The 27799-nt window shown below is 35.8% G+C and overlaps 1 protein-coding gene across 5 annotated transcripts in view; it reads left to right on the top strand.

The window, feature by feature from the left end:
• Positions 1-27799, top strand: part of BRMS1L (BRMS1 like transcriptional repressor) — a 122872-nt gene that overhangs the window by 14015 nt on the left and 81058 nt on the right. The window contains exon 1 of one of the 5 annotated variants that reach the window (XM_031952875.1): positions 13529-13968. The exons of 2 other annotated variants lie outside the window; for them this stretch is intronic. Coding sequence is in view for 2 of the 3 variants with exons in the window: in XM_031952873.1 (XP_031808733.1) it covers positions 13827-13968 (142 nt within the window). In the remaining variant the exon portion in view is untranslated. Of the gene's footprint in view, positions 1-13528; positions 13969-27799 lie in introns of those variants that run through there. 2 more of the 5 variants (XM_031952873.1, XM_031952874.1) reach the window with 2 other exon arrangements.

Genomic DNA, 27799 nt, shown 5'->3' on the forward strand with positions numbered 1-27799 from the left:
GTGTACAATTAATATGTGAAGGAAATCAAAAATCCAGGTGGACCAAAATAGAGGGATTGGGAATTCTATGTAGTGGTTCATAGTCATCTCCCAGAGTTCTTTCACTGAGTGAAGCTGGTTCAATTCATTACTGCTCTAATGGAACTGATTTGGTTCATCTCATTGTTGAAGAGGGCCAGTTCCATCAGAATTGATCATCATATAGTATTGTTGAAGTATATAATGATCTCCTGGTCCTGCTCATTTCACTCAGCATCAGCATCAGTTCATGTAAGTCTCTCCAGGCTTTTCTGAAATCATCCTGCTGGTCATTTCTTACAGAGCAATAATATTCCATAATCAAATATAGCCTTTTAAAGATACCGTCTACCCTCCTAAAAAAATTCTTTAGCAAATTCTTCTGTGAGACATGTAAGTTATACCAGAGTCAAAGTAGAGAAATAAGCCTTTTAGGTTCTGATAAAGGCCTCATTTCCAAAATATATAGAGAATTAACTCTAATTTATAAAAAATCAAGCCATTCTCCAATTGAAAAATGGTCAAAGGATATGAACAGACAATTCTCAGATGAAGAAATTGAAACTATTTCTAGTCATATGAAAAGATGCTCCAAGTCATTATTAATCAGAGAAATGCAAATTAAGACAACTCTAAGATACCACTACACACCTGTCAGATTGGCTAAGATGACAGGAAAAAATAATGATGATTGTTGGAGGGGATGTGGGAAAACTGGGACATTGATTCATTGTTGGTGGAGTTGTGAACGAATCCAACCATTTTGGAGAGTAGTTTGGAACTATGCTCAAAAAGTTATCAAACTGTGCATACCCTTTGATCCAGCAGTGTTACTACTGGGATTATATCCCAAAGAGATTATAAAGAAGGGAAAGGGACCTGTATGTGCACGAATGTTTGTGGCAGCCCTTTTTGTAGTGGCTAGAAACTGGAAACTGAATGGATGTCCATCAGTTGGAGAATGGCTGAATAAATTGTGGTATATGAAAATTATGGAATATTACTGTTCTGTAAGAAATGACCAACAGGATGATTTCAGAAAGGCCTGGAGAGACTTACACGAACTGATGCTGAGTGAAATGAGCAGGACCAGGAGATCATTATATACTTCAACAACAATACTATATGATGACCAGTTCTGATGGACCAGGCCATCCTCAGCAACGAGATCAACCAAATCATTTCTAATGGAGCAGTAATGAACTGAACCAGCTATACCCAGAAAAAGAACTCTGGGAGATGACTAAAAACCATTACATTGAATTCCCAATCCCTATATTTATGCATACCTGCATTTTTGATTTCCTTCACAAGCTAATTGTACAATAATTCAGAGTCTGATTCTTTTTGTACAGCAAAATAATGTTTTGGTCATGTATACTTAATATGTATCTAAGTTATATTTTAATATATTTAACATCTACTGGTCATCCTGCCATTTAGGGGAGGGGGTGGGGGGGTAAGAGGTGAAAAATTGGAACAAGAGGTTTGGCAATTGTTAATGCTGTAAAGTTACCCATGTATATATCCTGTAAATAAAAGGCTATTAAATTAAAAAAAAAAAAAAAAGAGAAATAAGCCTTTTAACCAGCATCCCAAATGAACATTCCTGGAAAAATATTGAATAAAAATATATTTTAAAATCCATAACAATATGTTAAAGAGATTTTTTACAGTAATCAGGTTAGAGCAAAAATTCAAGGTTGTTCAACATTAGGAACAACACAAATATAATGGACAGAATAATGAAAAACAATGAAAAAACATAATTCTAAATAAAGGGAAAGGATCCACTTGTACAAGAATATAGCAGTTCTTTTTGTGGTAGCAAAGAATTAGAAATTGAGGGGATGCCCATCAATTGAGTAATAGTTGAACAAGTTGTGGTATATGAATATAATAGAATACTATTCTATAAGAAATGAAGTCGATTTCAGAAAAATATGGAAAAACTTACATGAACAACTGATGCTAAGTGAAGAGAGCAGAACCAGGAGAACATTGTACACAGTAATAGCAAGATTGTGTGTTGATCAACTATGATATTCATCTCTTCTCAGCAATGCAGTCACCAAGACAATCCCAAGGGATGATGGAGAATGATGACCACATTCGAATTATGGGATCTGAATGTAGATGAAAGCATACTGTTTTCACTTTTTCTGTTTGTTTGTTTGTTTCATATGAATTTTCCCTTTTCCCTTTCCCACAACATGGCTAATGTGGAAATGTTTTTCAAAATCAAAATTCAATAATTTTTGTTTAAAAAACATGAAAAAGGCATAAAAATATATAAACCTTTTCCTACTAAGTAAAATACTATTATCTAAAACTAAAATATATGTTATTTATAATGGTGAAATGTTAGATGTCTTTCTGAAAAAATTAGTAGAAGGATTACCATTATCCCCATTATTGTTTGGTGTACTAATTAAAAATGATAACTTATAGCAAAATGAGAAAAAGAAATTTAAGGAATAAACATTAGCAAAACAAACAGTTGTTGCATTTTGAAGATGACATGGAGATTTACTTAGGTTCAAATAAAAATAATTGACTAAATATAGTAAAATAGAAAGATATCAAATAATTCCACAAAATCATCCTTTATGTATGTTACCAACAAAATTCATCAAAATTTCATTGAAAAGAAATATATAGAAAGTATTTAAGTTTCTAAGATAGATAAGGAATAAAACTTAAAATCAAAAAAATTACAAAATACAGATCTAAATAAATGGAAAAATATTAATTACTCATGGTTGAACTGTACCAATAAAATAAAAATACTACTGAAATCAGTTTGTTCAATACTATACCAAATAACAAAAAACAAATTTTATTCTGAACTTGACAAACAATAAAATGAAAATTTCCATTTAGAAAAGAAGGAAAAGAATGTCTATAAACTTCCATTACATAGAGCTTTCATTTTTAAAAAAAGTGTATACATTCAATATGTAGCTTTCAAAGCTGTTCTGCTTTCCTATGTGATTTCTTTTGGCTTTTCTTGTTCTCTTTTAGGGGAATCCAATCCCTAGCCCTACTTTTGCTCTTACCTCCTCCCACTCCAAAATGAGAAAAAGAAAAAATGTTAGTAATAAACACATAGTCAAGCAAAACAAATTACCAAACTAGACATATCCAAAAAATGTTCATACCTCATCTTGGGCCCATCACTTCATTGATAGGAGATTCTGGGAGCAACATTGATTTTTCAAATAGTGGTTAGTGAGTCATTGAATTAATCAGAAATAACAAGTCTATGACTAGAAATGGTTTTAATTTCTTAATTTTTTGTTCTATTTTGTGACTATCAACTGGAGAATGACTTGTATATTTTTTCCTTTTTTTCTTCTTCTTTTTTTTTTTTTTTTTTTTTTGCTGAGGCAATTGGGGCTAAGTGACTTGCTTTACATACATACATACAGACAGGGTCATACAGCAAAGAAGTGTTAAGTGTCTGAGGTCAGATTTGAATTCAGGTCCTCATGACTTCAAGGGCTGATGCTCTATCCATTGCACCACCTAGCTGCCCCAATACTGTCTTTTAAAGTTGTTTTTATTTATAAGCTGCTATTGTATAAATTTTCTTTTGGTTCTACTGATTTCATTTTGCATCAGTTCATACTAGCCTTCCTAAGCTTTTCCCTTCAATCCTCTATTGTAGTACAATAATATATTTATATATCATAATCAGTCCAGCCATTACTCTGTTAATGGATAACCTGATAAAAGACCTAAGTTCAAATGCAGCCTCAGACACTTCACATTTACTAACTTGTGACCCCAGGCAAGTCACTTAACCACAATTGCTTCCCTCCTAACTCCCCACTCTCCAAAGAAGTTTTTTGCCATACAAAAATCACTGTTATACATATGGATCCTTTTTTTTTCCTCTTTGGGGTGATATCACTGGGACAAGGTATGCACAGTATAGTAACTTTTGGGGTATAGTTGGAAAATGTTTTCCAAAATGTTTGGACCAGTTTAAATCTCCATATCAACAGGGCTGTGCCTATTTTCTTTCCAGTCTCTTCAACAATTTGTTGTCTTTGCTAATAGATAACCTTCATTATTATCTATTGTTAACTTTGAGTGAGAATGGATTCTGGGAAGATGGAGGAGTAGATTGGTAAATTTTTTTGTTTTTTGTTTTTTGTTTTTTTAATTTAATAGCCTTTTATTTACAGGTTATATGCATGGGTAACTTTACAGCATTAACAATTGCCAAACCCCTTGTTCCAATTTTTCACCTCTTACCCCCCCACCTCCTCCCCCAGATGGCAGGATGACCAGTAGATGTTAAATATATTAAAATATAAATTAGATACACAATAAGTATACATGAACCAAAACGTTATTTTGCTGTACAAAAAGAATCAGACTCTGAAATATTGTACAATTAGCTTGTGAAGGAAATCAAAAATGCAGGTGGGCATAAATATAGGGATTGGGAATTCAATGTAATGGTTTTTAGTCATCTCCCAGAGTTCTTTTTCTGGGCATAGCTAGTTCAGTTCATTACTGCTCCATTAGAAATGATTTGGTTGATCTCGTTGCTGAGGATGGCCTGATCCATCAGAACTGGTCATCATCTAGTATTGTTGTTGAAGTATATAATGATCTCCTGGTCCTGCTCATTTCACTCAGCATCAGTTCGTGTAAGTCTCTCCAGGCCTTTCTGAAATCATCCTGTTGGTCATTTCTTACAGAACAGTAATATTCCATAATATTCATATACCACAATTTATTCAGCCATTCTCCAACTGATGGACATCCATTCAGTTTCCAGTTTCTAGCCACTACAAAAAGGGCTGCCACAAACATTCGTGCACATACAGGTCCCTTTCCCTTCTTTATAATCTCTTTGGGATATAATCCCAGTAGTAACACTGCTGGATCAAAGGGTATGCACAGTTTGATAACTTTTTGAGCATAGTTCCAAACTACTCTCCAAAATGGTTGGATTCGTTCACAACTCCACCAACAATGCATCAATGTCCCAGTTTTCCCGCATCCCCTCCAACAATCATCGTTATTTTTTCCTGTCATCTTAGCCAATCTGACAGGTGTGTAGTGGTATCTTAGAGTTGTCTTAATTTGCATTTCTCTGATTAATAATGACTTGGAGCATCTTTTCATATGACTAGAAATAGTTTCAATTTCTTCATCTGAGAATTGTCTGTTCATTAGATTGGTAAATGTTAAGCTCTCCTGATCTTCCTACAAATAGAGCAAATTTGCGCCTCAGGATGAACATGGGACTAGTGAAAAACCAAGAAAACTTGGGGCAGAAAAGGGATCCCCTTGATACAACCTCACAATCTATGAAGAAAGACTGGGATTAACCTGTCTGAAGTGCAAACACTTCCAGGATAGCTGCACAGAAACTTCAAGTTGGGATCCCTCTGGTTATTTGGTTGTGACTGGAGCCTCAGCAGGAATCACGGAGACTATCACCGCCTGGACTGTTTGTAGAGTAGGAATTTGAATCTGGGAAGACAGAGTGAACCTTGGCTGATTGGGAATGCCAGGACCAGGTGTGCTGTAATGCCAAAGAAACAAGACAAGAGATTAGAGACCAATTCAATAGTTTATTAAATGGAGAGAAATACTGGGACCAATGGATCCATGTTGATCCCAAGGCTAGACGAGACTAGCATGCCCCCCAAGTACCAGGGCAGCGAGCTTTTTATGGAATAACAAGAACAATGACATAATGGAGATACCTAGGTGGGGATAACCTAATAGAGAGAGGTTACTGATATTCTAATGACATCTAAAATGGATAAACCTTTATCTTGTCAAACTTAAGGAATGCCTATAAAACCTTTATCTCAAACATTAAGAGGGAACAGGTATAACCTAAGGCAGAATAACTAAATAGGACCATTAGAGAAACTGGGTCACAACATTAAAAGGGAACTTTGGCATAACATGCCCCACTTTTCTCTTGGAACTATTCAAACCTTTGAATTACCTTCCTCTAGAAGGTCTTAGAAAAATAAAGCTAGACCAATGCAAGGACTTATGGCAAGGTCAAGTCTCTCCCTGATAACCCCCGAATTAATCAGCAATACACAAAGTTCCTTATTTCAATTATTTCTGACAATCAATTGTGAGATCCTCTGCAGTTGGGGAGTATATGGACAGCTGTGGTCATTTGTGCATGACTTGGCCTCTGCTTACAGAGCATCAGGGCTCAAGGCAGTTGTGCTGCCCATTCAGAGGGCCGGCTTCAGGAGAGAAGGGTGAGGCTTGGAGTGGCTCCACCTGTCCCACCCAGAGACTGCAGAAAGGATCAGATATCTGAGCAAATTATGCACAGTTAGACCAAGGCAGGCAAACCCCAAACTTTTAGAGGCCTCGATATCAACTACAAGGTCCTTTTAAGTACGCTGAAATATTCATTAAGGAGCTGGGGTAACAGGAGTGGAGAAACAGCTCAGAGAGACTGCCAGCTCCAAGACAGGTATCCAATTTCTGGTTGTTTCTAAAAAATAATCCCCAAAACTGAGTCTGCCAGGGAAATTCCAACAGAATAAGGGATTTCCAAGTTAAAGCACAACCAGCAAATCATAGTCTAGTAAATTTAAGCAAAGAATAAAGGACTTCCAATTAAATCTGAACTAGCAAGATAGGAGATAAGGCAGACATGCCTAAGGAAATACACAGTTTCCCCAATTTCCTATTTCTTCTCCTCTTTTTCTTTTGGAATTATCAAATGGCCATCCCACATATAAATCATATCCATATGCATATACATAACAGACTAAAAGTCCCTCAAACATAACAGTAATAGTTACACAAGTTTAACAATTTCCATCCCAAGTCTTAATCACAGCACAGTAATACAGTTACAATTCTAACAAGCAATCACTTTCCCACTCCCCCACATCAGTCCAAATTACATCAGGAAAAGTGGGTGATGGTTCTCAATTGCTTCTTTCTGCTGAACAGGGACGATGCTCAGACCACAAGGGGGATGGGGGTCTGTAGTGTGGCGTGCTGACAAAGCTTGATCTAGGTCCCAGAAGCAAGTCAATATATCTGCAATTTGACCAAATCTAGAAATAAAAACAAATCTAACAAAGAAAAGTTAGAACAGTCTGAGATAGACTGGTCCACAAGGACTGCTACAAGATGTGGCCTCTCATTAGTTATAAACCTTAAAAAAATTTGAATGTCCAGACACAATATCTAGTAACCAATAGATGACCAGACTAAATACTTATTTGCTCAAGTATTTAGGATATAATGATTACACATACCCAGATTGGAAACAGCAAGGTATGACATAATTGAATTAACAATTTCTTATTGACCATTATAGAAATCAGTTACAGGAGGGAAAAAATTGCAGTGCATATTAACTACAAACCCAAGATATTTTACAAATCCTAAACATATATTTACAATGACCTTATCAGTTTGCTGCTTTTAACCAAGAACCAGGTAGCTACAACTTGATTAAAAAAATGTCTGGAACAGTTTAGAGGGAGGGGGGAGGATAGGATTCCATGTGACTACCCTTCCCCCCCACTCCACTTCCAAAGAGACAAGGGTGGGGAGCGAAGTCGAACTAAAATTCACTCCAGGATAAATAAATGCTCCTATAGCTGAAGTAGCAGCAGTGGGGGGCGAGTTTAAATCTTTACAAAAGATCCCTACCCCACCCAACATGTAAAGTAACAGAAATCAATGGGTGGGTGGGTGAATCCCATAAAACCTACATGTCCAGCACAGCTGGATTTAAAGCATATAATCCATTTCTATCTCATTTCAAATAATAAAACAACATAGTTTCTTTCTCTCCTTCTGGCCCCATGTGGCCATTATTCCCAATGGACTTCTCCTAAGCCTCAGCTTGGCCAGAGATGAAGCTTTCAGAAAAGTACTTGTTACACACTTTAGGTAAAATTAGAGACACATGACCTCTTTCAGGCAAGTTAACAGAACTTCTTTAACAAGCTATTGTTCCTTTAAGATCTTATACTTAAGGATAACCAATTCATTTCCCAAATTTAAAATCATCTTTAAATTCCTAATCAAACGTTTTCTTCAGCTGGAGTTCAGTATTAAAATAACTAATTCCCAAATTTGATCATCGTTCTTAAATTTAACAGAGCTCTTAAATGAACAAAACAAACAAATTACAATTTAACACAGACAAAAGTCACACAGAACACAGAGCACAACTACAGACAAAAATCACATAGAACACAGAGCACAACTAAACTGTCTAATAACATACAAGCCATACAGAACACTGATCACATTTAGACTGTACAATTACAATATTCAGTAGGACACTAACATTAAAACCAAACCAAATGGCGTTTTAAAATCCCCAGTCTTTGTAGATAGCCCCTTGAGCATGCAAAAGTGGGAGGGGCACGCATTGCTCTAACACAGGATGACCAAAGCAGGGAAACCAAGTCCCATTTTCAAATGTATACACTCCCCACTCCAGAGTGAGGGTGGGGGAGGACCTCTCATAGAAATGCATTGAGATGCAAAGGATGGGCCTTTGTCTCTGGAAAAGAATTTGGACAGAAAGAGTTTCCTCAAGCCAAGTATCTGCTCCAGGAAGAGATTTTTTTTTTGAGGCAGCGGAGTGTCTAGATTGTGGAGAGGTATAAACTTAGTTTTCCAAATCTTTGCAGCCTCCCTCATATCTCATTTTAGAGATAGAGCTGCAGCAATTCCTAAAGAATTGTGCCAGAGCTCCCAAGAGCTCCAAACAACGAATACAGTCTTGATGACTGCAGTGTCCATCACAAGATAAGGAAAGAAAAAGTCTCTACCTTGTCCAGAATTCCATATTTCTCAACACTCCAGTAGCAACCACTGTGTCCAGTTAGCCATTCATAAAGAATCAATGGCATCTCAAGGATGCCGCAACAGTGACAACCATGTCTGGTTAGCCACACAATGTGTCTTTAAAAGACACCCAGGCAGGGTCCCCTGTGTCTAGAAGACCCTACACCCAGAATCTATAATTCTGGGAATCCAAAATCCAAATGCTAGCATGCCAACCAATCAAACAAAACAAGTCTTAAGACATAACCAGATGGTACCCCAAAAGATACCCAGACAAACTTACTCTCCTGTGGCCAAAATGGGGTTGTCTACCATCAGGCTATTGTGGCTGGAAACTGTTCTCTTTCCTGGAAGCTCTGGAAAAAAATCCAGCAGGGCCCGGCCTCTACAGGCCAAGAATTCAGATTTGCAGCCACCCTGCCCAAGGCAGAGACCCAAAAGTCTTATCTCTAATCCTGCTCATTTTCTAATTATCTTGCTGGGGCCTCCAAAATGTAATGCCAAAGAAACTGAGCAAGACAAGAGATTAAAGACCGATTCAATAGTTTATCAAATGGAGAGAAATACTGGGACCAAAGGATCCATGTTGATTCCAGGGCTAGACGAGACTAGCATCTCAAAGAGTCTAGCCCTGAGTATCGGGGCAGCAAGCTTTTTATGGAATAACAAGAGCAATGACATAATGGAGGTACCTAGGTGGGGATAACCTAATAGAGGGAGGTTACTGATATTCTAATGACATCTAAAATGGATAAACCTTTATCTTGTCAAACATTAAGGAATGTCTATAAAACCTTTATTTCAAACATTAAAGAGGGAATGGTTATAACCTAAGGCAGAATAACTAAATAGGACCATTAGAGAAACTGGGTCACAACATTAAAAGGGAACATTAAAAGCCTCCAGTGGGGCTGGAACATTGCTGGCTATGGGCACTTGCAGGAGGATGGAGCTCTTGGTTTCGGGTTCCTGGTCAGAAGGAAAGCTTGAGGTACCATCTCAAACTCAACACAAAAATTACTCATTTTTTAGTAATTAATACTATTACTAATACCTCTTAATTAAAAAAAAAAAATGAACCAGCAAAGAAGAACCCCACCATTGAAATATATTATGTGAACAGGGAAGACTAGGATTCATCTTCAGAGAAGGACACTTTAGTAAGAAAAGCTTCTACCCTGAAGAGTAATGTGAAATGACTCCCTGCCCAGAGAGAATTTATAGAAGTACTCAAAAAAGAATTCAAAAATCAAATGAAAGACATTAAAGAAAAACTAAAGAAAAAAATTAAAACCATCTAAGAAAAACAAGATTATGAAAAAAGTTAACCAATTAGAAAAGATGAAACTAACTTTTTGAACATTAGAATTGGGCAAGGGGAAACCAGTGAAGCTATGAGAGACCAACAATTAACAAAACATTATAAAGAGAAAATTGAATAGAATGTGAAACATAAGAAAAACAACAGATTTGGAAAACAGATCAAGAAGAAAAAATATAAGAATAATTAAACTCAGAAAGTTGTGACCAAAAAAACAAAAACCAAAAACCAAAAAACCTTGACATGATAATGCATGAAATAATCCTAGAAAATTGTCCTGCAGTGATAGAGCATGAAGGGAAAGTAGAAATAGAAAAAAAATCCACCTATCATCACCTCAAAGAGATCCTTTGTGGGAAACACACAGAAATATTATTGCTAAATTTCAAAAACTCCAGATCAAAGAGAAAATTTTGCAAGAAACAAGAAAAAACAATTCAAATATGCTGGAGCTATGATTAGAATTGTACAAGACTTATTTGCAGTTACGATCAAAGACCACAGGTCTTGGAATCATATCTACAGACAATCAAAAGAATTAGGTCTGCCACCAAAAATATATCTTGCAAATTATAATTTTGAATGAGAAAAAATGGACATTCAATGAATTTGCAGCTTTCTAGAATTTCCTATCAAACCCAAACTTGATAGAAGAGCAGTTTTAAGGTACTCAACATGGACAAACTGTCCATGGACAAATTGTTCTTTTTATCTGGGAAATGTATACTTTATGTTTAAGATTTACATCAACAATGGAGTAAGCTCAAAAGAAAGATTGGCAGAATAAAGACAAAAATATTAATCATGTTACACAAATGAAATGCAGAGGAAGAATAGACACAAAGGCATTAGAGGAAGGAGGAGGGCTCATAGTTCTAAACACCTACTCACATCAGGAATGGATTCAATAGGTAACACTACATATATACCATGAAGGGTGTAGCACCCTCCAAAATATATGAAGAAATAAGGGGGAAAGGATAGGTTGATGGGAAAGCAAAGGTTGGGGGAAGAAAACAAGAGAGGGATCCATAGGTGGGGGGAGGTTAAGTAATAGCCAAGTTATGCAGCAGAATTTAATGAGTTAGCAGTTAACTTTTGGGGGAAATATCTCAGATTTGCTTTAGTTTGTATTTCTTTATTAGTAGTTGAAGCTTTGTTTCCACCATATGATTGGTGGGAGCTTGGATTTTTTGAAAAATTGTTCATATGCTTTGACCATGTTCATATATATCTTTATATATCTTGCTATGAGACCATTCTTTATCAGAGAAACTGGCTGCAAAGATTCCCATCCCAATTAAGTTTCCCTTTTAAATATAACTGCAATTACTTTTGTTTGAAAATGTTTTTACATTTTATATAATGAAAATTATCCATTTTATCTTCTATGATCTTCTCTATTTCGTGTCTGATCATGAACTCTTTCTCCCCTATCTGTGTTCCTTAAAAGGTACATCTTTCATTACTACTACAATATGTTTATAATGGTTTTTCAAAAAAATATATCTATCATATTCCATTTGGAACTTATCTTGGTTATATGGAATGAGATGTTAAGTCTACATATAATTCCAAACTACATTCCAAATTTGCCAGCAGTTTTTGTCAAATATAGTCCTTGGCCCTGATTTTATGGTTTACCAAACACTAGGCTACTAGGTTCATTTGTTCCTGGATGTTATGTACCTATTCTTTCTCCTAATTGACTTCTCTGTTGTTTAATCAATATCAATTTCCCCTGATTAATTTTTTATTTGGAACTTAAACAACAAAGATAATTTTCATGTACACAGAAGACAAAAAGTATTGTGTGTGAAATAGTGACTTTTTCATTCCCCTTGCTTTAAAAAATATTTATGTATACATATATTTTCCACAAATCATTTAAAAAATTATCCTGTTTCAGTTGTTGCTTCTGAATGTCCTTGTATTTAAAAATGTTTCTATGCCTTTTTCTCTCTTTTTGGCATTACTTTTGCTAGCTTCCTCTCCCTTCTCTATCTGTTCCCTCAATTTAAAAAACAGAAACAGTAGCAAGAGAAACAATCACCACCCATGTAACAAATAAGAACACTTAAACAAAAACAAATCCACACAATGATCATGTCAAAAAATGCATGTCTGTTTCTGAACCTTGAGTCTTCTGTGTCAGGAACTGAATATCATGTTTCATCTTATGGCCTCTAAAGATATGATTGGTCATTGTATTGATGAGTTCTTAAGTTTTTCAAAATTGTTTTTCTTTACAATGTTGTTGTCAACAACTTGTTCTTTTGGTTCATCATTATCATTTCATGTCAGGATCCTTTAGAATCTTTTTTCCTCATTCCATAATGTGCAATAATATTGCACATTAGACTAATAGTATTTTTATTCTTTCACAATTAGAATATATTAGACTAATATTAGTATTTTTTTAATCTTTCACAATTTGTTTAGGCATTCTCCAATTGATGGGCACCCCACCCCTTAAATTCTAGTTGTTTTTCTTTTTTTCTTTTAGATTCTGCTTCAGGAACATAAATTTTGTATTGCCTGTGTCTGTGCTTTTTTCCATATTCCTCTCAGGCTTAATCTTTCTCCCTACTTTTTGTTTCTTTGGCTCAGAGAACAGAATCAAAGTTTTAAATACAATTATTTCCATAATTCTATATGTTGTATAGTACTAAAAGTGCAAATCATAAATTAAGTTAGAAAGTATAATACAAATTTACTACCTCAGTAGAAATGCAATATAGTGGAACATGCCTTCCTCTAAGGCATTTGATCAAAACTGGTAGCCATCACTTAGAGCCTTTCCTTTTACACTTGAAGAAACTGTGGGCAAGATTGTTGAGTCATTTGTTCTGGACCACACAGAACTTTATTAAAGACTTATCCAAAGACAGAACAAAGGGGGAGAACCACTCTCAAATCCATGTCCTAACTCCAAGTCCAATACTCTTTCCAATTTGCTGAATGATTTTTGTCAAATTAAATTCTCTGAGTCTTCATTTTTCTTGTTTCTACATTAATTAGGGGTAGCACTAGATAAGTTTCTAAGGTCTCCTTGTTCTAGCAGTCAGTGAATTCATTACTATTAATAATGTTCTGAACCAAGGTGCATAGAGTAAAGTAGCAATTCTCAATTTCTGCTTGACATAACCTAACTTGGGGGTTAGGTACTCACAGGGCAAATTCTGGTGACTTTATTCTCATGTTACAAAATTCTCAGGCAAGTGGTTTGGTGGGAAAATGGAAACAGTTTACCTGGTGCATGAAATATGCGCTTCTATGTATAAGTGAGATTTGAATGCATGTGACTGGGGCTTTTTGGGGCACTTCAATTCCAGTTAGGCCAAACAACCAGAGACGGGGCTATGAAGTGCAGTCAGCTCGGGTTTCCTTCACGGAGACTACAACTCCCGAAAGGCAACGCCTCTTCGAGCCTTCAACGTGCAACCAGGCCCCGCCTCTCTAGGCTTCATGGAAGAGGTTCTCCAATGGCAGGGCTTCCATCGCGGGACCGGCGGATTGGGCTGTGAGTTGCAGAAAGGGAGAAGACAATTCTGGGACAAGCCGGGCCGCTTCGGGCTTGGTTGTGGTCATAGCCGCGCCGGCTCACGGAAGGGATCGTGGCCTTCAAGGAAGAGCAGGAAGCATTGGGGGCGATTGGAAAATGCCTGTCCATTCCCGTGGGGACAAGAAAGAGACGAACCATCACGATGAGATGGAGGTGGACTACGCCGAGAACGAGGGAAGCACATCGGAAGACGAGGACACTGAGAGCTCGTCGGTCTCAGAGGATGGGGACAGCTCAGGTTGGTGGTCAGGTCGCCCGCCGCCAGTCCGGGCCTCCTTGTCTGAGTCCCGGAAAGTGGGGGAAGAGAAAAGGGAAGGGGCGGAGACTCATTCCCGGGCCTGTGCCCGGCGCTTTGCGCTCCAGTCCCAGCTTCCCTCCGCCCTTTGCGGGATTGCAAAGGGAAGGAAGAGGCGGCGGCGGCGGCGGCGGCGGCGGAAGCAGCAGCTTCCGTCCCTCTACCCGGGTCACGGGGCCCCACTGTTCCCGGGCCTGGAGCTGTCGTGGAGAAACGAGGGGGAGGCGAGCGCCTTTTCCATCCTCTGCTGCCTCTGAGCACGTTCTTGCCCTAGTAGCCTGGCAGAATCCTCCACCCCACCAGGCCTCGTTTTGTTTGCTCTCCCCTTCCGGCAGTCGATCGGACCCGGCTATGCCTCCTTTGGTGAATGCCTCTGGGTCTGAGGGCACACTTTCTTCGGCCCTGCTCTTTCTTTCTCACCTCCCCTTCCAAATCAGACCACCAGTTAATGTTTATTAATTTTTTCAAAAATGCTCATTCCATAGAAATGCTATCTAGATGTTTAGGGTACCGACCCTTTTACTTTCAAGCCCAGAGATGAGGCCATAAACGTTCGTAAACTGGCTGGTTTGAGGAATTCTAAAATCATCTAGGTTGTTGTTTACTTTTTTTCTACCTTTGGTAATTTATGTGTCATCAATGTAAATCACTTTTGAAATGATGTAGAAATGAGCTAAACATTAAGGTTCTTATTGGACATTTTCTTCCACTTTGGTGATAACCAAATTCACTTCTTTTTTCCTTGAATAAAAGCAGATGAAAAAAACACGGATTTTATATGAAATGAAATAATATTAATTAAAAAGTGTTTAGCACAGTGCCTTGGTACTATATATAGCTACTTATCCCCTCCTATACACTCTCTCTACTTCATATAGCTGTTATAACTATTCTTCTGGTCTTTCAAAAATTACATTTAATTTCTTTTAATAAATGAAAAAAATTTGTTGAATGGCTTGTCATTATTATTGAAGACATTAGAGATACGGAAAATAGTGAAAAACATTGTCTAAATAGTTAAAACAGCAATAATCAACAGGCATTAATTAAGGCAACTTTGTGCAAAGTATGATGATAGGATTACAATAAAAAAAATGCAATAGCCCCATTGGTAGCTTTGTATAAAAAATTTCAATTGAGTTATGAGGTTGGAAGACAAAGTGAGATGAACTGAGTAAGAGGAGAGAAGATGGAAACAATGACAAGTAGACAACTTTTTCTAGGCATTTGTCAGAGAAAGAAAAGTTGGGCTTAAAAAGTATTTTTTAAGGTGGAGAAGCTTAGACAAATTTAGAAGCAAACAGTAAGTAGGAAGAGGTTGAAGATTAGAGGAAGAAGGAAGATGATTGAATTTGTAATTTGCTGGAGAAGGGAAGGAATCAGAATCATAGAATTTGAAAATTGAGAGGGACCTCAGCAATGTTATTGTCCATATGTGAAGTAATTCCTGCTCTGTTACTTTGTTAAGTAACATACTTAACAAATACTCATCTAGCCTCTGCCTAAAGACCTAAGGAAGGGATCTATTTAAGAGGTAACTCTTAGACTTATGTAATCATTGGAAATTTGCTCCTAAAATCAAATCTAAATTGACTTCTTTTTGATTTCTGACAGTTGTTCCTGGTTTTGCCCTCTGGGGCCAAATGGAACAAGTAGTCTACTTTCACATGATAATCCTTCAGATACTTGAACATATTTATCAAGTATCTCTTTTCTTTCCCCCCTCCCCTATCGTAATCTTTTTTTTCTTCTTTAGGCTTAAACATACTCTTTTAATGTTAAACATTTTCTTTAAGATTTCTTTGTGTCAGGAACTCGAGGCTTTTTACCATCATTTATCCATTTCTGGACACAAGTTTATCTTTTAAAAACTGTAGCAACCAAAACTGAACACAGTATTTCAGAATTAGGTCTGATGAAGATAGAATTCAGTGAGTTTATTTTCCTAGAAGCTGTACCTCCTCTCTGACACCCAAAATTGCATCAGGTTTCTGATGCCACATCATATTTCTGATTCATATTGAGCTTACTCATCTCCAAACCCCCAGATCCTTTTCATCTTCTAGATTCAGCCTAATACTCTTATTTGTCAGGATTCTTTTGGATCCTTACTCTATCATTCACTTAGCTATCCCTTGCAGTTTTGTGCTATTTGCACATTTGATATACCATCTATGCCTTTATCTAAGTCACCAATAAAAATTTAAGTAGCGCAGAGTTAAGTACTACTCTTTGGGTTATTTCACTAGAGACCTCCTGCCAAGGTGATATTAAGCCATTAATATCTACTCTTTTGAGTCTTGCCATCCAATCATTTCTCAAATCATCTAACTATAATATCATTTAATCCATTTCTCTCCATTTTCTCTATGAGAAAAAATTAGGTAATTTGTTTAAAGCTTTATTAAAATCCAGGTAAATCATCTGCAATATTCCTCTCATCTACTATTGCAGGGCTCCAGCCTCTGCAGAGTATCCAGGGGGTTGAGCAGGAGGAATAGGGTCGGGCATCAAAGGAAGACAGGAGTTGTGAGGTAGTTTGAGAGAGGAACTAATAGAAGTGATGTTCCCACTTCTCTCAGGCTCCTTCAGGCTTTGTTTATACTATATCCTGATCATATACTTTTCTTTAGGTCAACATAGTCTCCAGACATGTGTCTGACTTATTGACCTTTATATGTTACTACATTTGACATTTAATATTTGAGTAAGTTTTTTATAGTTGTGTTAATTATTGATTACATTACGTGATGCCAATTATGAAAATGTAAATATTATACAAGGTTAAATGTCAGTGAATTTTGTTAGTTTACTTATGTCATCTCTGTTAATTCTATGGATTGTTTGATTCCTCTGACTTGAAACCATATACATAGACATTTAGGGCAATTCCTAGTTATACTTTAACCATCTTTTGGTTCCTAGATATACTGATTTTTTCTGAGTCTAAGTTGGTAAACACCATTATTTCCTGGACCTTTGGATTCTCTCCCATAGTGACAATGCTTTCCATAGTGTTCTCCTTTATTATTTGTCTCAGTGAGAGATTAGTTTTATTAGGACAGAAATATGCATGTGGAATTGTTTCTAGTTAACTTGCCCAAATTACCCTTGTCACCAGATTTTTAAATAATGTTTTAGTGCCAATCAAACCAATTATAAATAATATAGGAAATGTTGTTCCTTCATGAGTGCTGTGCACATCTGATCTCAGTGCTGGGCTTTGCTAATCACCTTAATACTATTATAAAAAAAAAAAGATATGAAGATTAGTCTGATATGACTGATATGAATAGATGAAGTTAAAAGTGCTCTTTTTAATCACCACTTCCCTTTCTTGATGTTCACCAACCATCCCTTTAATGACTTTTTCTACAATTTCTCCAGGAATTGAAGTCAAACTCTCACTGACCAGTAGTTTATAGACTGCTCTTTTCCTTTTTTGAAAATGTAGACATTTGCCCTTCTCCAATCTTATGGTAACTTTTCTGTTTTCCATGATCTTTCATATCAAGTTGTGAGGTACTTAGCAATGACGTCTTCCATTTGTTTCAGGACCTAGTGATTTACTTGTGGACCATGTGACTATTGAGAAAAGTTAGGTACTCTCTTACTGATTACTTTGGTAATCAACTCTCTAGAGGTCCATTTCTATTTTGTCATTTCTGTTGAAAAAATTATTCTCCTTTATAGATAAAACAAAAAATGAAAGAAGGAATGTCTTCTCTCTCTAGAAAAAGGCCATATTCCTTCTTTCCTTTTTTCCTCCCAATATATCTAAAAATTTCTTTTCTTTGTTGTTAGCTACCCTCATCAGCTTCAGATCATTCTGAGCTTTAGCTTTCCTGACACTTTTTAATTTTATGTTTATCATTTATTATGTGGCTTTGTTTCCATCTTCTGTACATTTCTTCTTACAAACTAAGTTGACTGGTGAATTCCCTTTGCATTCACAGTGATCTTCTCAGACAAGTCTCATTTTTCTTTTTCACTGAGGCCAGTTAGGGAGATGGATCTTCCTAACTACAGGAATTATTCTATCCACTATGCCTGTCAGTTGTGCTCCTGTAGAAGTGGTAACTACTAAATCTTGTGTAATCCTGACTTGTGACTCCTTGGTATTTGAATTCTTTCTGTCTTCCTGCAATATTTTTTCCTTGACTTGGAAACTTTGAATTTTGCCTATTATATTCCTAGGCGTTTTTATTTTTGAGTTTCTATTAGAAGATTTTTTTCAACTTTTCCTTTGTTTTCTGATTCAAAGAGAGGCCACACAATTGTACTTTCAGGAACTTGTTCTTGTTCACTAAATTGCTAAAGTCCTTGCTCATGATTGTTCCTCTGTGCCCTGAAATTGCAAATGGGCAACAGGGTTGTCATATAGTCCATAGTGTTCAGAGATCAGTTTTTTCTTCCTAGTGTGCTCTGGGCTAGAGAAATGTCTCACTGACTTTTTCTTGACTTTCCTGATGAGAATTCTATAGAAGAAAAAACTGAAATTTACTGGGGATCTAGGCTCTGCTATCTTGAATTTTTCAACTTTCCACTATTAGAATTTGTTGAATGGAAGGATGACATGGTCAAATCTGTGCTTTAGGAAGATACTTTGACAGATGAATATAGAATGAACTATAGTGGGGAGAGGCTTGAGTCAAGGAAACCAATCAGGTTATATTAATCCAGGAGTGAAGTGATAAAGGTCTGGACCAGCTTCATGACTGTGTTGGAGGAGGAGAAAGGAGTATAGGAGAGATGTTACATGAGGGTAAACACAACAGGATTTGGCAACTGTTTGGAAAATGAGAAAGACTTGAGACATTAAGGATGACATTAGGTTATGAACCTGGGTGACTGAGAAGCTATATATTATACCTTGACAGTATATAGCTAGATCTGAATATTATCTGCATAGAAATGATAATTAAATCCATGAAAAGTGAGAGATCACCAAATGAAGTAGCATAATGAGAGAAGAGAAATGAATCCAAATAGATCTTTGTGAGGGACACCCATGATTAGCAATATGTGACTTGAATGAGGATCTAGCAAAGGAAACTGAGGAGGGTCATAAAGGTAAAAGGAGAATCAAGAAAGAATAGTGGCATGAAAACCAAAAGAAAAGATCATATCAAAGTGAAGAAAATAATCTACAATCTCAGAGACTGCAGAGAGTTAAAAATAAATGAAGGTTTGAAACTGCTCCCATTAGAAATCTATTACTTTTGGTCATATTAGCTTTTTACAAGTAGTTTCATTTTCTTTATATCTATCTGGTTTGTAAAACTACAAAACTTACAGTTTGACTACTCAGAGTTCTTTTTTTTTTTTTTTAATAGCTTTTTATTTACAAGATATATGCATAGGTAATTTTTCAGCATTGACCCTTGCAAAACCTTCTGTTCCAGTTTTTCCCCTCCTTCCCCCTACCCCTTCCCCTAGATGGGGAAGTTAGACCACTACATGTTAAATATGTTAAAGTATATGTTAAATACAATATATGTATAGATATCCATGCAGTTATTTTGCTGCACAAGAAAAATTGGACTTAGAAATAAGGTAAAAATAACCTGAGAAGGAAATAAAAAATGCAAGTAGATAAAAACAGAGGGAGTAGAAATACTACCTTGGTGTTTATACTTATTTCCCATAGTTCTTTCGCTGGATGTAGTTGGTTATCTTCATTATTGAACAAATGGAACTGATTTGGTTCATCTCATTGTTGAAGAGAGCCATGTCCATCAGAATTGATCATCATATAGTATTGTTGTTGAAGTATATAATTATCTCCTCCTCGACCTTCTCATTTCAATCAGCATCAGTTCATGTAAGTCTCTCCAGGCTTTTCTGAAATCATCCTGTTGGTCATTTCTTACAGAACAATGATATTCCATAACATTCATATACCACAACTTACTCAGTCATTCTCCATTTGATAGGCATCCATTCAGTTTCTTTCTATGAAGAGGGTTGCCACAGTTTTGCACATACAGGTCCCTTTCCATTCTTTAAGATCTCTTGGGGATATAAGCCCAGTAGTAACACTGCTGGATCAAAAAGTATATACAGTTTGATAACTTTTTGAACATAGTTCCAAATTGCATTCATCAGTGTCCCAGTTTTCCCACATCCCCTCTAACATTCAGCATTATCTTTTCCTGTCATCCTAGCCAATCTGACAGGTATATATCTCAGAGTTGTCTTAATTCTCATTTCTCTGATTAATAATGATTTAGAGCATCTTTTCATATGGCTAGAAATAGTTTCTATTTCTTCATCTGAAAATTATCTCTTCATATCCTTTGACCATTTATCAATTGGAGAATGGCTTGATTTCTTGTAAATTGGAATCAGTTCTCTATATATTTTGGAAATGAGGCCTTTATCAGAACCTTTGACTGTAAAAATATTTTCCCAGTTTATTGCTTTCCTTCTAATCTTGTCTGCATTAGTTTTGTTTGTACAAAACCTTTTTAATTTGATATAATCAAAATTTTCTATTTTGTGATCACTAATGATCTCTAGTTCTTCTTTGGTCACAAATTCCTTCCTCTTCCACAGGTCTGAGAGGTCAACTATCCCATGTTCTAATTTATTTGTAATCTCATTCTTTATGCCTAGATCATGAACCCATCTTGACCTTATCTTGGTGTACGATGTTAAGTGTGGGTCAGTGATTAGTTTTTGCCATACTAATTTCCAGTTATCCCAGAAGTTTTTGCCAAATAATGAATTCTTATCCCAAAGTTAGGATCTTTGGGTTTGTCAAGCACTAGATTATTCAAGTTATTGACTATTTTGTCCTGTTCCACTGATCCTATTCCACTGATCAACTAATCTATTTCTTAGCCAATATCAAATGGTTTTGTTGACTGCTCCTTTATAATATAGTTTTAGATCTGGTACAGCTAGGCCACTTAAATTTGATTTATTTTTTTCATTAGTTCCCTTGAAAGTCTTAATCTTTTCTTCTTCCAGATCAATTTTATTGTTATTTTTTCTAGATCATTAAAATTGTTTTTTGGGAGTCTGATTGGTATAGCACTAAATAAATAGATTAGTTTAGGTAGTAGTGTTATCTTTATTATATTCGCTTGACCTATCCAAGAGCACTTAATATTTTTCCATTTGGTTAGATCTTACATTATTTTTGTGGAAAGTGTCTTGTAGTTTTGCTCATATACTACTCAGAGTTGTTAAGGGAAAGAGCCATTTTGGTTAGTTGAATTTTCTGCACAATTTAAAGTTAATCTTTTAAGTGTTGGAATATAATCTTATTCATTTTTAGAAGAATAGTTCCCAAATAAATTATACTTTTCTCTGCTTACTTAAACATTATACTGAACTGAACATGATTTTTACCTTTTTCTTTTACATTTTTTTGTTGTTTCTTAGTATTTCATTGTAATCCAATTATAAATAAAAAATAATTTTTAACATCAAACAATATGAAATGAACATGATTTTTACCTTTATTCTTTGTTTTTTAGTATTTTAGTGTTTTTCAGTTTTATGTAAAATAATTTTTAATTTTTTTTTGTTTTGTCTTTTAAATTCTTTTTTTCCCTCTTTCTTACTGCTCTCTGAGAAGTCAAGCAGTTTGAACTAGGCTATACATGTGCAGTCATGCAAAACCTGCCTCCACATTAATCATGTTGTAAAGAAAACAGACAAAAAAAAAGAAAAATTAAGTTTTAAAAAATATGCTTCCATCTGCATTCATACTCTAATTTTTTCCTTGGGAGGTTGATAGTATTTTTCATTAAGTCCTTTGGAATTTTCTTAGATTATCATATTTGCTAAGAATAGTTAAGCCATGGTTGATAATCACATAATATTGTTATTAATTGTACAATGTTTTCCTGATTGAACTTGTTTCATTTTGCATCAGTCCTTTCCAGGTATTTCTGAGACATTCTGCTCATCATTTCTTGTAATATAATAATATTCCATCACAATATATCTCACATTTCACTCAGCCATTCCCAATTGCTGGGCATCCCTTCTATTTTCAATTCTTTGTCTCCACAAAAAGAACTATAAATATTGTGTGTTTGTGTGTGTCCTTTTTATTTTTCTTTTTAAAAAAATTACATCTCTTTTGGATATAGAACTAATCCTGGGTCAAAGAATATGCACAGTTTTATATAGTCTTTGTGTACAGTTCCAAATTGTTCTCCAGAATGGCTGAATCGGTTCATAACTCTACAAACAATGCATTTGAATCTCAATTTTCCCATATTCTTTCCAACATTTATCACTTTCCTTTTCTGTCATATTAGCCAACCTCATACCTCACAATTGTTTGAATTTGCTATTTCTCTAATCAGTAGAGCATTTTTTCATGTAATTTTAGATAGTTTTGATTACTTCATCTGAAAACTGCCTATTCATATCCTTTGACCATAATGACTCTTAATTTTATAAATTTCACTCATTTCTCTCCATATTTGTTAGATGAAGCCTTTATCAGAGAAGCTTGATTCAAAATTTTTTTTAGTTATTACAATTATTGTTTTCCTCCATCTTGTTTCCCTTCCCCACCTTTTTTTCCTTTTACAGTTTCTCCTTAAAAGTTTTTTGTTACCAACTACCACTTCCCCAATCTACTCTCCTTTCCCCTCCCCCACCTTTTCTCATCTCTTTTTCCCCCTACTTTCCTGTAGGATAAGATAAATTCTTTACCCAATTGAGTGTGTTATTTCCTCTTTGAGCCAGTTCTGATGAGAATAAGGTTCTCCCCAACCTTTCTCATCTCCTTCTCCACTGTAGTAACTCTTTTGTGCTTCTTTTATGTGAGATAATTTATCTATTCTACTTCTCTTTCCCCACTTCTCCTAGTGCATTCCTCTTACCCCTTTATTTAATTTAATTTTTTTAGCTAAACCATAATATTCATCTTACTACTGTGCTCTCTCTCTATGTATACTCCTTGTAATTGTCCTAATCATAATAAAATTTTTAGAAGTTATAAGTATCATCTTTCCATGTAGGATTGTAAAAAATTTAACCTTATTGAATTCCTTATGATTTCTCTTTCCTTTTATCTTATGTTTTTCTTGAATCTTGTATTTATAGGAAATTCTCTCTTTAAGAGCTCTTTATGCCAGTGAAATCACAGATCTAAATCCTCCTTTTTTCCCAACTTTTCCCCTAACAGATCATACAAACAAAACAACCACTATAAATATGTTTATCAGCTTGGAAAAAATCTGTTGGAAGTAAAATACTGTCTTTAGGGTGTTTTCTAATTAAACAGTTTATTTTGTACTGTGGGCTTTTTTTTTTTTTTTTTTTTTTGTTTTTGTTTAATCAAGTACAATACACGTTTATGGTAAGAAAGAACAATTATTTATGTAGGCTCTGAATCATCTGAACTTTCTTTTATGAATTGTCTTCTCTAACTAGAATGTAAGATCAAGTGTTGTTTTGATTTTTTTCTTTTTGTTTCTCCAGTGCTTGGCATATAGTAAATATTATTTGATAAAATCTTTTTCATTCATTTGTTCAGCTATCTATACTAAAACTTCAATTAGGAGACTTAGACCCTAATTATTTTTGAATAGTTCTTACTGAATAGATTTGTGTTTCTGTCTCTGACCAATCCCAGATTATTATTTCTGAAACATTTTGCATATAGCTATTGGTTTTTATTGCCAGCTATTTTTCATTTGAGTCCAACTCTTCATGACTCCATTTGGGATTTTTTGAGCAAACATACTGAAGTGGTTTGCCATTTCTTTCTGCAGTTTTTTTTTTTTTCCAGATGAGGAAACTGAGGCAAACAGGGTTAAGTAACTTGTCCAGGATCATATAACTGGTAAGTTTCTGAGATCAGATTTGAATTCAGGAAGATGATTCTTCCAGGCCTGGCACTTTATTCACTATGCCACTTAGCTGCCCTTGATAATTTTTAGTATTTCTTAATACATCTCTTATGTTATATCTGAATATTTGGTTTGGTATTCAAGGCTTTCTATAGATTGAATCTTTTTTCCAATTATCTTTCACCCCTCAAGTTAAACTTACTTATACTAAGGAATTGAGATTCCTTAAAACCTCTCTTTTGCTTTTCAGCTTCTGCTTATTTGTTCACACTGATTTTCCTACTTAATTACAGAATCTTGGAGTGGAAGATAGATCAGAGATTATATAATCTTATTCATAGCTCCTTCTAATACTCCTAAGCTGCATAGCAAAATTTATTAAGAAATTTTTCTATCTTCAGTTTTTATTTTTTGGCCCTAATTTTATCCTCTGGAATAAAGCAAGGTAAATCCTTTCCCTTTTATGCATGGCAACTCTCTAGATATTTAAATTTGACAATTATATCTATAACTCAAGGATATTCAGAAAGATTCCAGGGTCAAGGTGGCAGGATGAGAGGGTTTGGGAAGTTGGAGGATAGGAAAAGAAATAATTTAACCCAAAGATTCCAACTTTTGGGGAAAGAACTCACTATTTGATAAAAACTGTTGGGAAAGCTAGGAAAGTAGTCTGGAAGAAACTAGTCATAGACCAACATTTCATATTTTATACTAAGATAATAAAAATGGATATGTAATTTAGACATAAAAGTTGAATTAGGGGAACATAAAATTATCTGCCAGATATATGAGTAGGGAATTTATGATGGAACGAGATAGAGAGATTAATGAAAGGTAAAATTACAATTTTGATTACATAAAATTGAAGTTTTTACAGTAACTAAACCATCATATCTAAAATTAAGAAAAAAGCAAGAAACCAGAAAAAAATTCATTGTAGCTAAGTTTCACTGAAAAAGGTCTCATTTCTAAAATATATGGGGAACTGAATAAAATTTACAAAGAACCTTTCTCTAAACTGATCAATGGTTAAGGGTATGAATAGGCAGTATTCAGAGGACACAATTACACTGATAATATACCACAGTCTTTAGGGTGAGTGTATTATAAATCCAATATATTGTTATATTGGCAATAGTTATTGGCATGTATAATGATCTCCCAGTTCTGCTCATTTCACTTAGCATCAGTTCATGTAAGTCTCTCCAGGCTTCTCTGAAATCATCCTGTTGGTCATTTCTTACAGAACAATAATATTGCATGACATTCATATGCCTCTTGATTATTTAGCAGAGGCAACCTGTTGCCCCAAAGTGGTCCTGGACAGAATGAAGCCACTTTATCTTGATTCTCTGAGATGGGCCTCTCCCAGAGGATAGTTTCAGGGTTCACCCCTGCCAATATGACTAAAAATAGTTTCAGTTTCTTCATCTGAAAATTGTATATTCATATCCTTTGATCATTTATCAATTGGAGAATGGCTTGAATTCTTATGAATTTGAGTCAGTTCTTTATGTAATTTAGAAATGAGACCTTTATAAAATATATATAAATATGAATACAAAAATGTTTTCATAATTTATTGCTTCTCTTCTAATCTTGTCTGCATTAGTTAAATGAATATTTTTATACTATGAAATCAGTGATATTCTATCAACTGTTTTTTAATAAAAACCAAGGTTTACATGCTTTTTTTTTTTTTTTGGAAGAAGCCTTAAATAAAGGATTAATTACCTTTGTATTATTCTGGCGAATTTTATTCTATTTACTGATACAAATTGGACTGGAACTGACTTGAAATCTGTGGGTGAATGGAGCCAAACAAACACAGCAAGCTAGAGATAGGAGAGTCCTGATATGTAATATTCTTTTCTCTAAAATATAATGTTCTCTGGGAGCAGGTTTCTTGGGAGGCTTCTGGAGGCAGCCTTCGTTTCAGTTCAGATCAATAATCACCTCAAATGCAGCCAGGAGTTAAAGTCCAGTCCTTTATTGTCTCCTTCAAAATAGCCTGGTTAGCTTTTTTAGAGGCCCCTCTCTCTCTCCTTGGTTCCAAGAGCTCTTGTTGCTAGTCCTTTTGCTTCTGCCAGCTTTAGCCTCCAGCTCTCTCTGAATCCTTCATTCTGCCCAACTGAATCCTGGCTTTTCAATCTCCCAAAAGTCTCTAGTTGGCTTGTGGGGCTCCTTATATATGATCTCTTAAAAGTGTGAACTCAAAGGTTGACTCCTCCTCCGAGAGTGGGATTATGGGAGCTGTGACTTGTGAATCTCCTCCACTGAATTTGTGAATTTCCTGGACTTGTGAATCTCCTGGACTCCTCTCTGACTTGTGAATCTTGTAGAACTCCAGTGAATACTAAATACATTAGTGAACCAGAGAACTGCTAAGCACGATGCTAAAATTAGACAACCAACTTAGCACCTTGCCATTTGCCATTTGGGGAACAGGTTGAGGACCACTTAAGTTAGGTGGCTATTTTGACTGATAATGACAAGGGGAACCCCAAAACTCTCTATCTTGGACTTTGGGGGGAAACTCCCTCAAAGAAGCTCTCCCCTGAGAGATGTACCCCAGGGAATCAAGATAAAGTGGTTTCATTCTATTATCTTGGTGGGATTAGTTGAGTCCAAGACCACTCCTACTTAGCCTGAGCTGTAGATTGAGCTGGAATTGAATGAGTGTCCCTTGATTAATCTCAGATTAATCAAGGGAAACTCATTTAATTCCAAGATTCTCTATTCTGATTCCAGCTCAAACTGCTCCCAGCCCCTACCAAGAACTGCCTATAAAACAAGCTTCCTTCAGCTCAACTCCTTGAAGAGGACCTAACATGCCATGGCAAGGAACCTCTCTTTCCCCCTGGCATAGCTGCGACCCTCTGCCTGCTGAAATGACATTTCTCTTTCAGCGTTACTCTCTCTTTATCTTTTTCACCTATTTCCCTAACAAGACCTTATTCACCTTTCTGTTGGGGTTTCTCTGCTGGAAACCTCTGCTAGATCTTCAATAATAAACTTCTTTTGCAAGTTTAATTTTTTGGGTTTGTAAATTCATTTGTGAAGAACCTGTGCTGACCAGAAGGGTTTCCACAGCTCCCTCCCCTGTGCCGAACCTCATCATTTGGCTCCCTGACTAGGAATCAAGGGGAACTGAACCTCATCAATAAGAGGACCCTAATTGTACAGAAATAATGGGTTGCATTTTCTTTAAGGGAAATCAGGTGGTCCTATGCCCAGCATAACATGGCATCATCATTCTGATCATATTGACAATGGGTACTCCTCAGCCTCTGTTGTTCTTGTATTGGCTCTAACCTATTTAGTAATATTCTATTGATGCCCCACAAACAATTGTACTGACAACTCCTCTATTGTTCTTAATTTTAAAATTGTCTAGTTGTTTGCTTTTCAAGCTCCAAAACATATGACCTTCCCTTCCCCATCATGGTTACTGCTCAGGAATGGACTTCTTTTCTGTCTCATACCTTAGGGCTTTTTCATATGCCAGCTATGCATTCTGGAACTCTGCTCACTTGCCAGGACCTCTGCCATAGGCTAAATCCAATTGTGTATGCATCACTCTTAGTAGATAGAGTCATCAGTGAAATGGTGTTTCTCAGGAGTCAGGTCCTTTTTTTTTGAGGAATTGAGGGAGCTCTCATTTTGCAGGGAAGACAGAGTTATAGGGCATGAACTGGAGATCTCAGTTTATGACATAGTCACCTCTATTTATAAAGAACATTAACACTGGAGGGATATGGGTAAGCACAGTTTTGAATGTATTATTTTTGTTTAGCATCTTGTATTACTCAATTCATAATGGGCAATCCCAAACAAAGGTGATTTCATCAACACCCCCCCCCCCCGCCCCCCGTATCATTTCTTCACTACCAGCTTTTCAAAATAGGATAGTGAGTGGTCACTTTGGAGGAAATGGCTAACAATCTCTT

The sequence above is a fragment of the Sarcophilus harrisii genome, chromosome 2 (assembly GCF_902635505.1).
Source record: "Sarcophilus harrisii chromosome 2, mSarHar1.11, whole genome shotgun sequence".
Classification (NCBI taxonomy): Eukaryota; Metazoa; Chordata; class Mammalia; order Dasyuromorphia; family Dasyuridae; genus Sarcophilus; species Sarcophilus harrisii.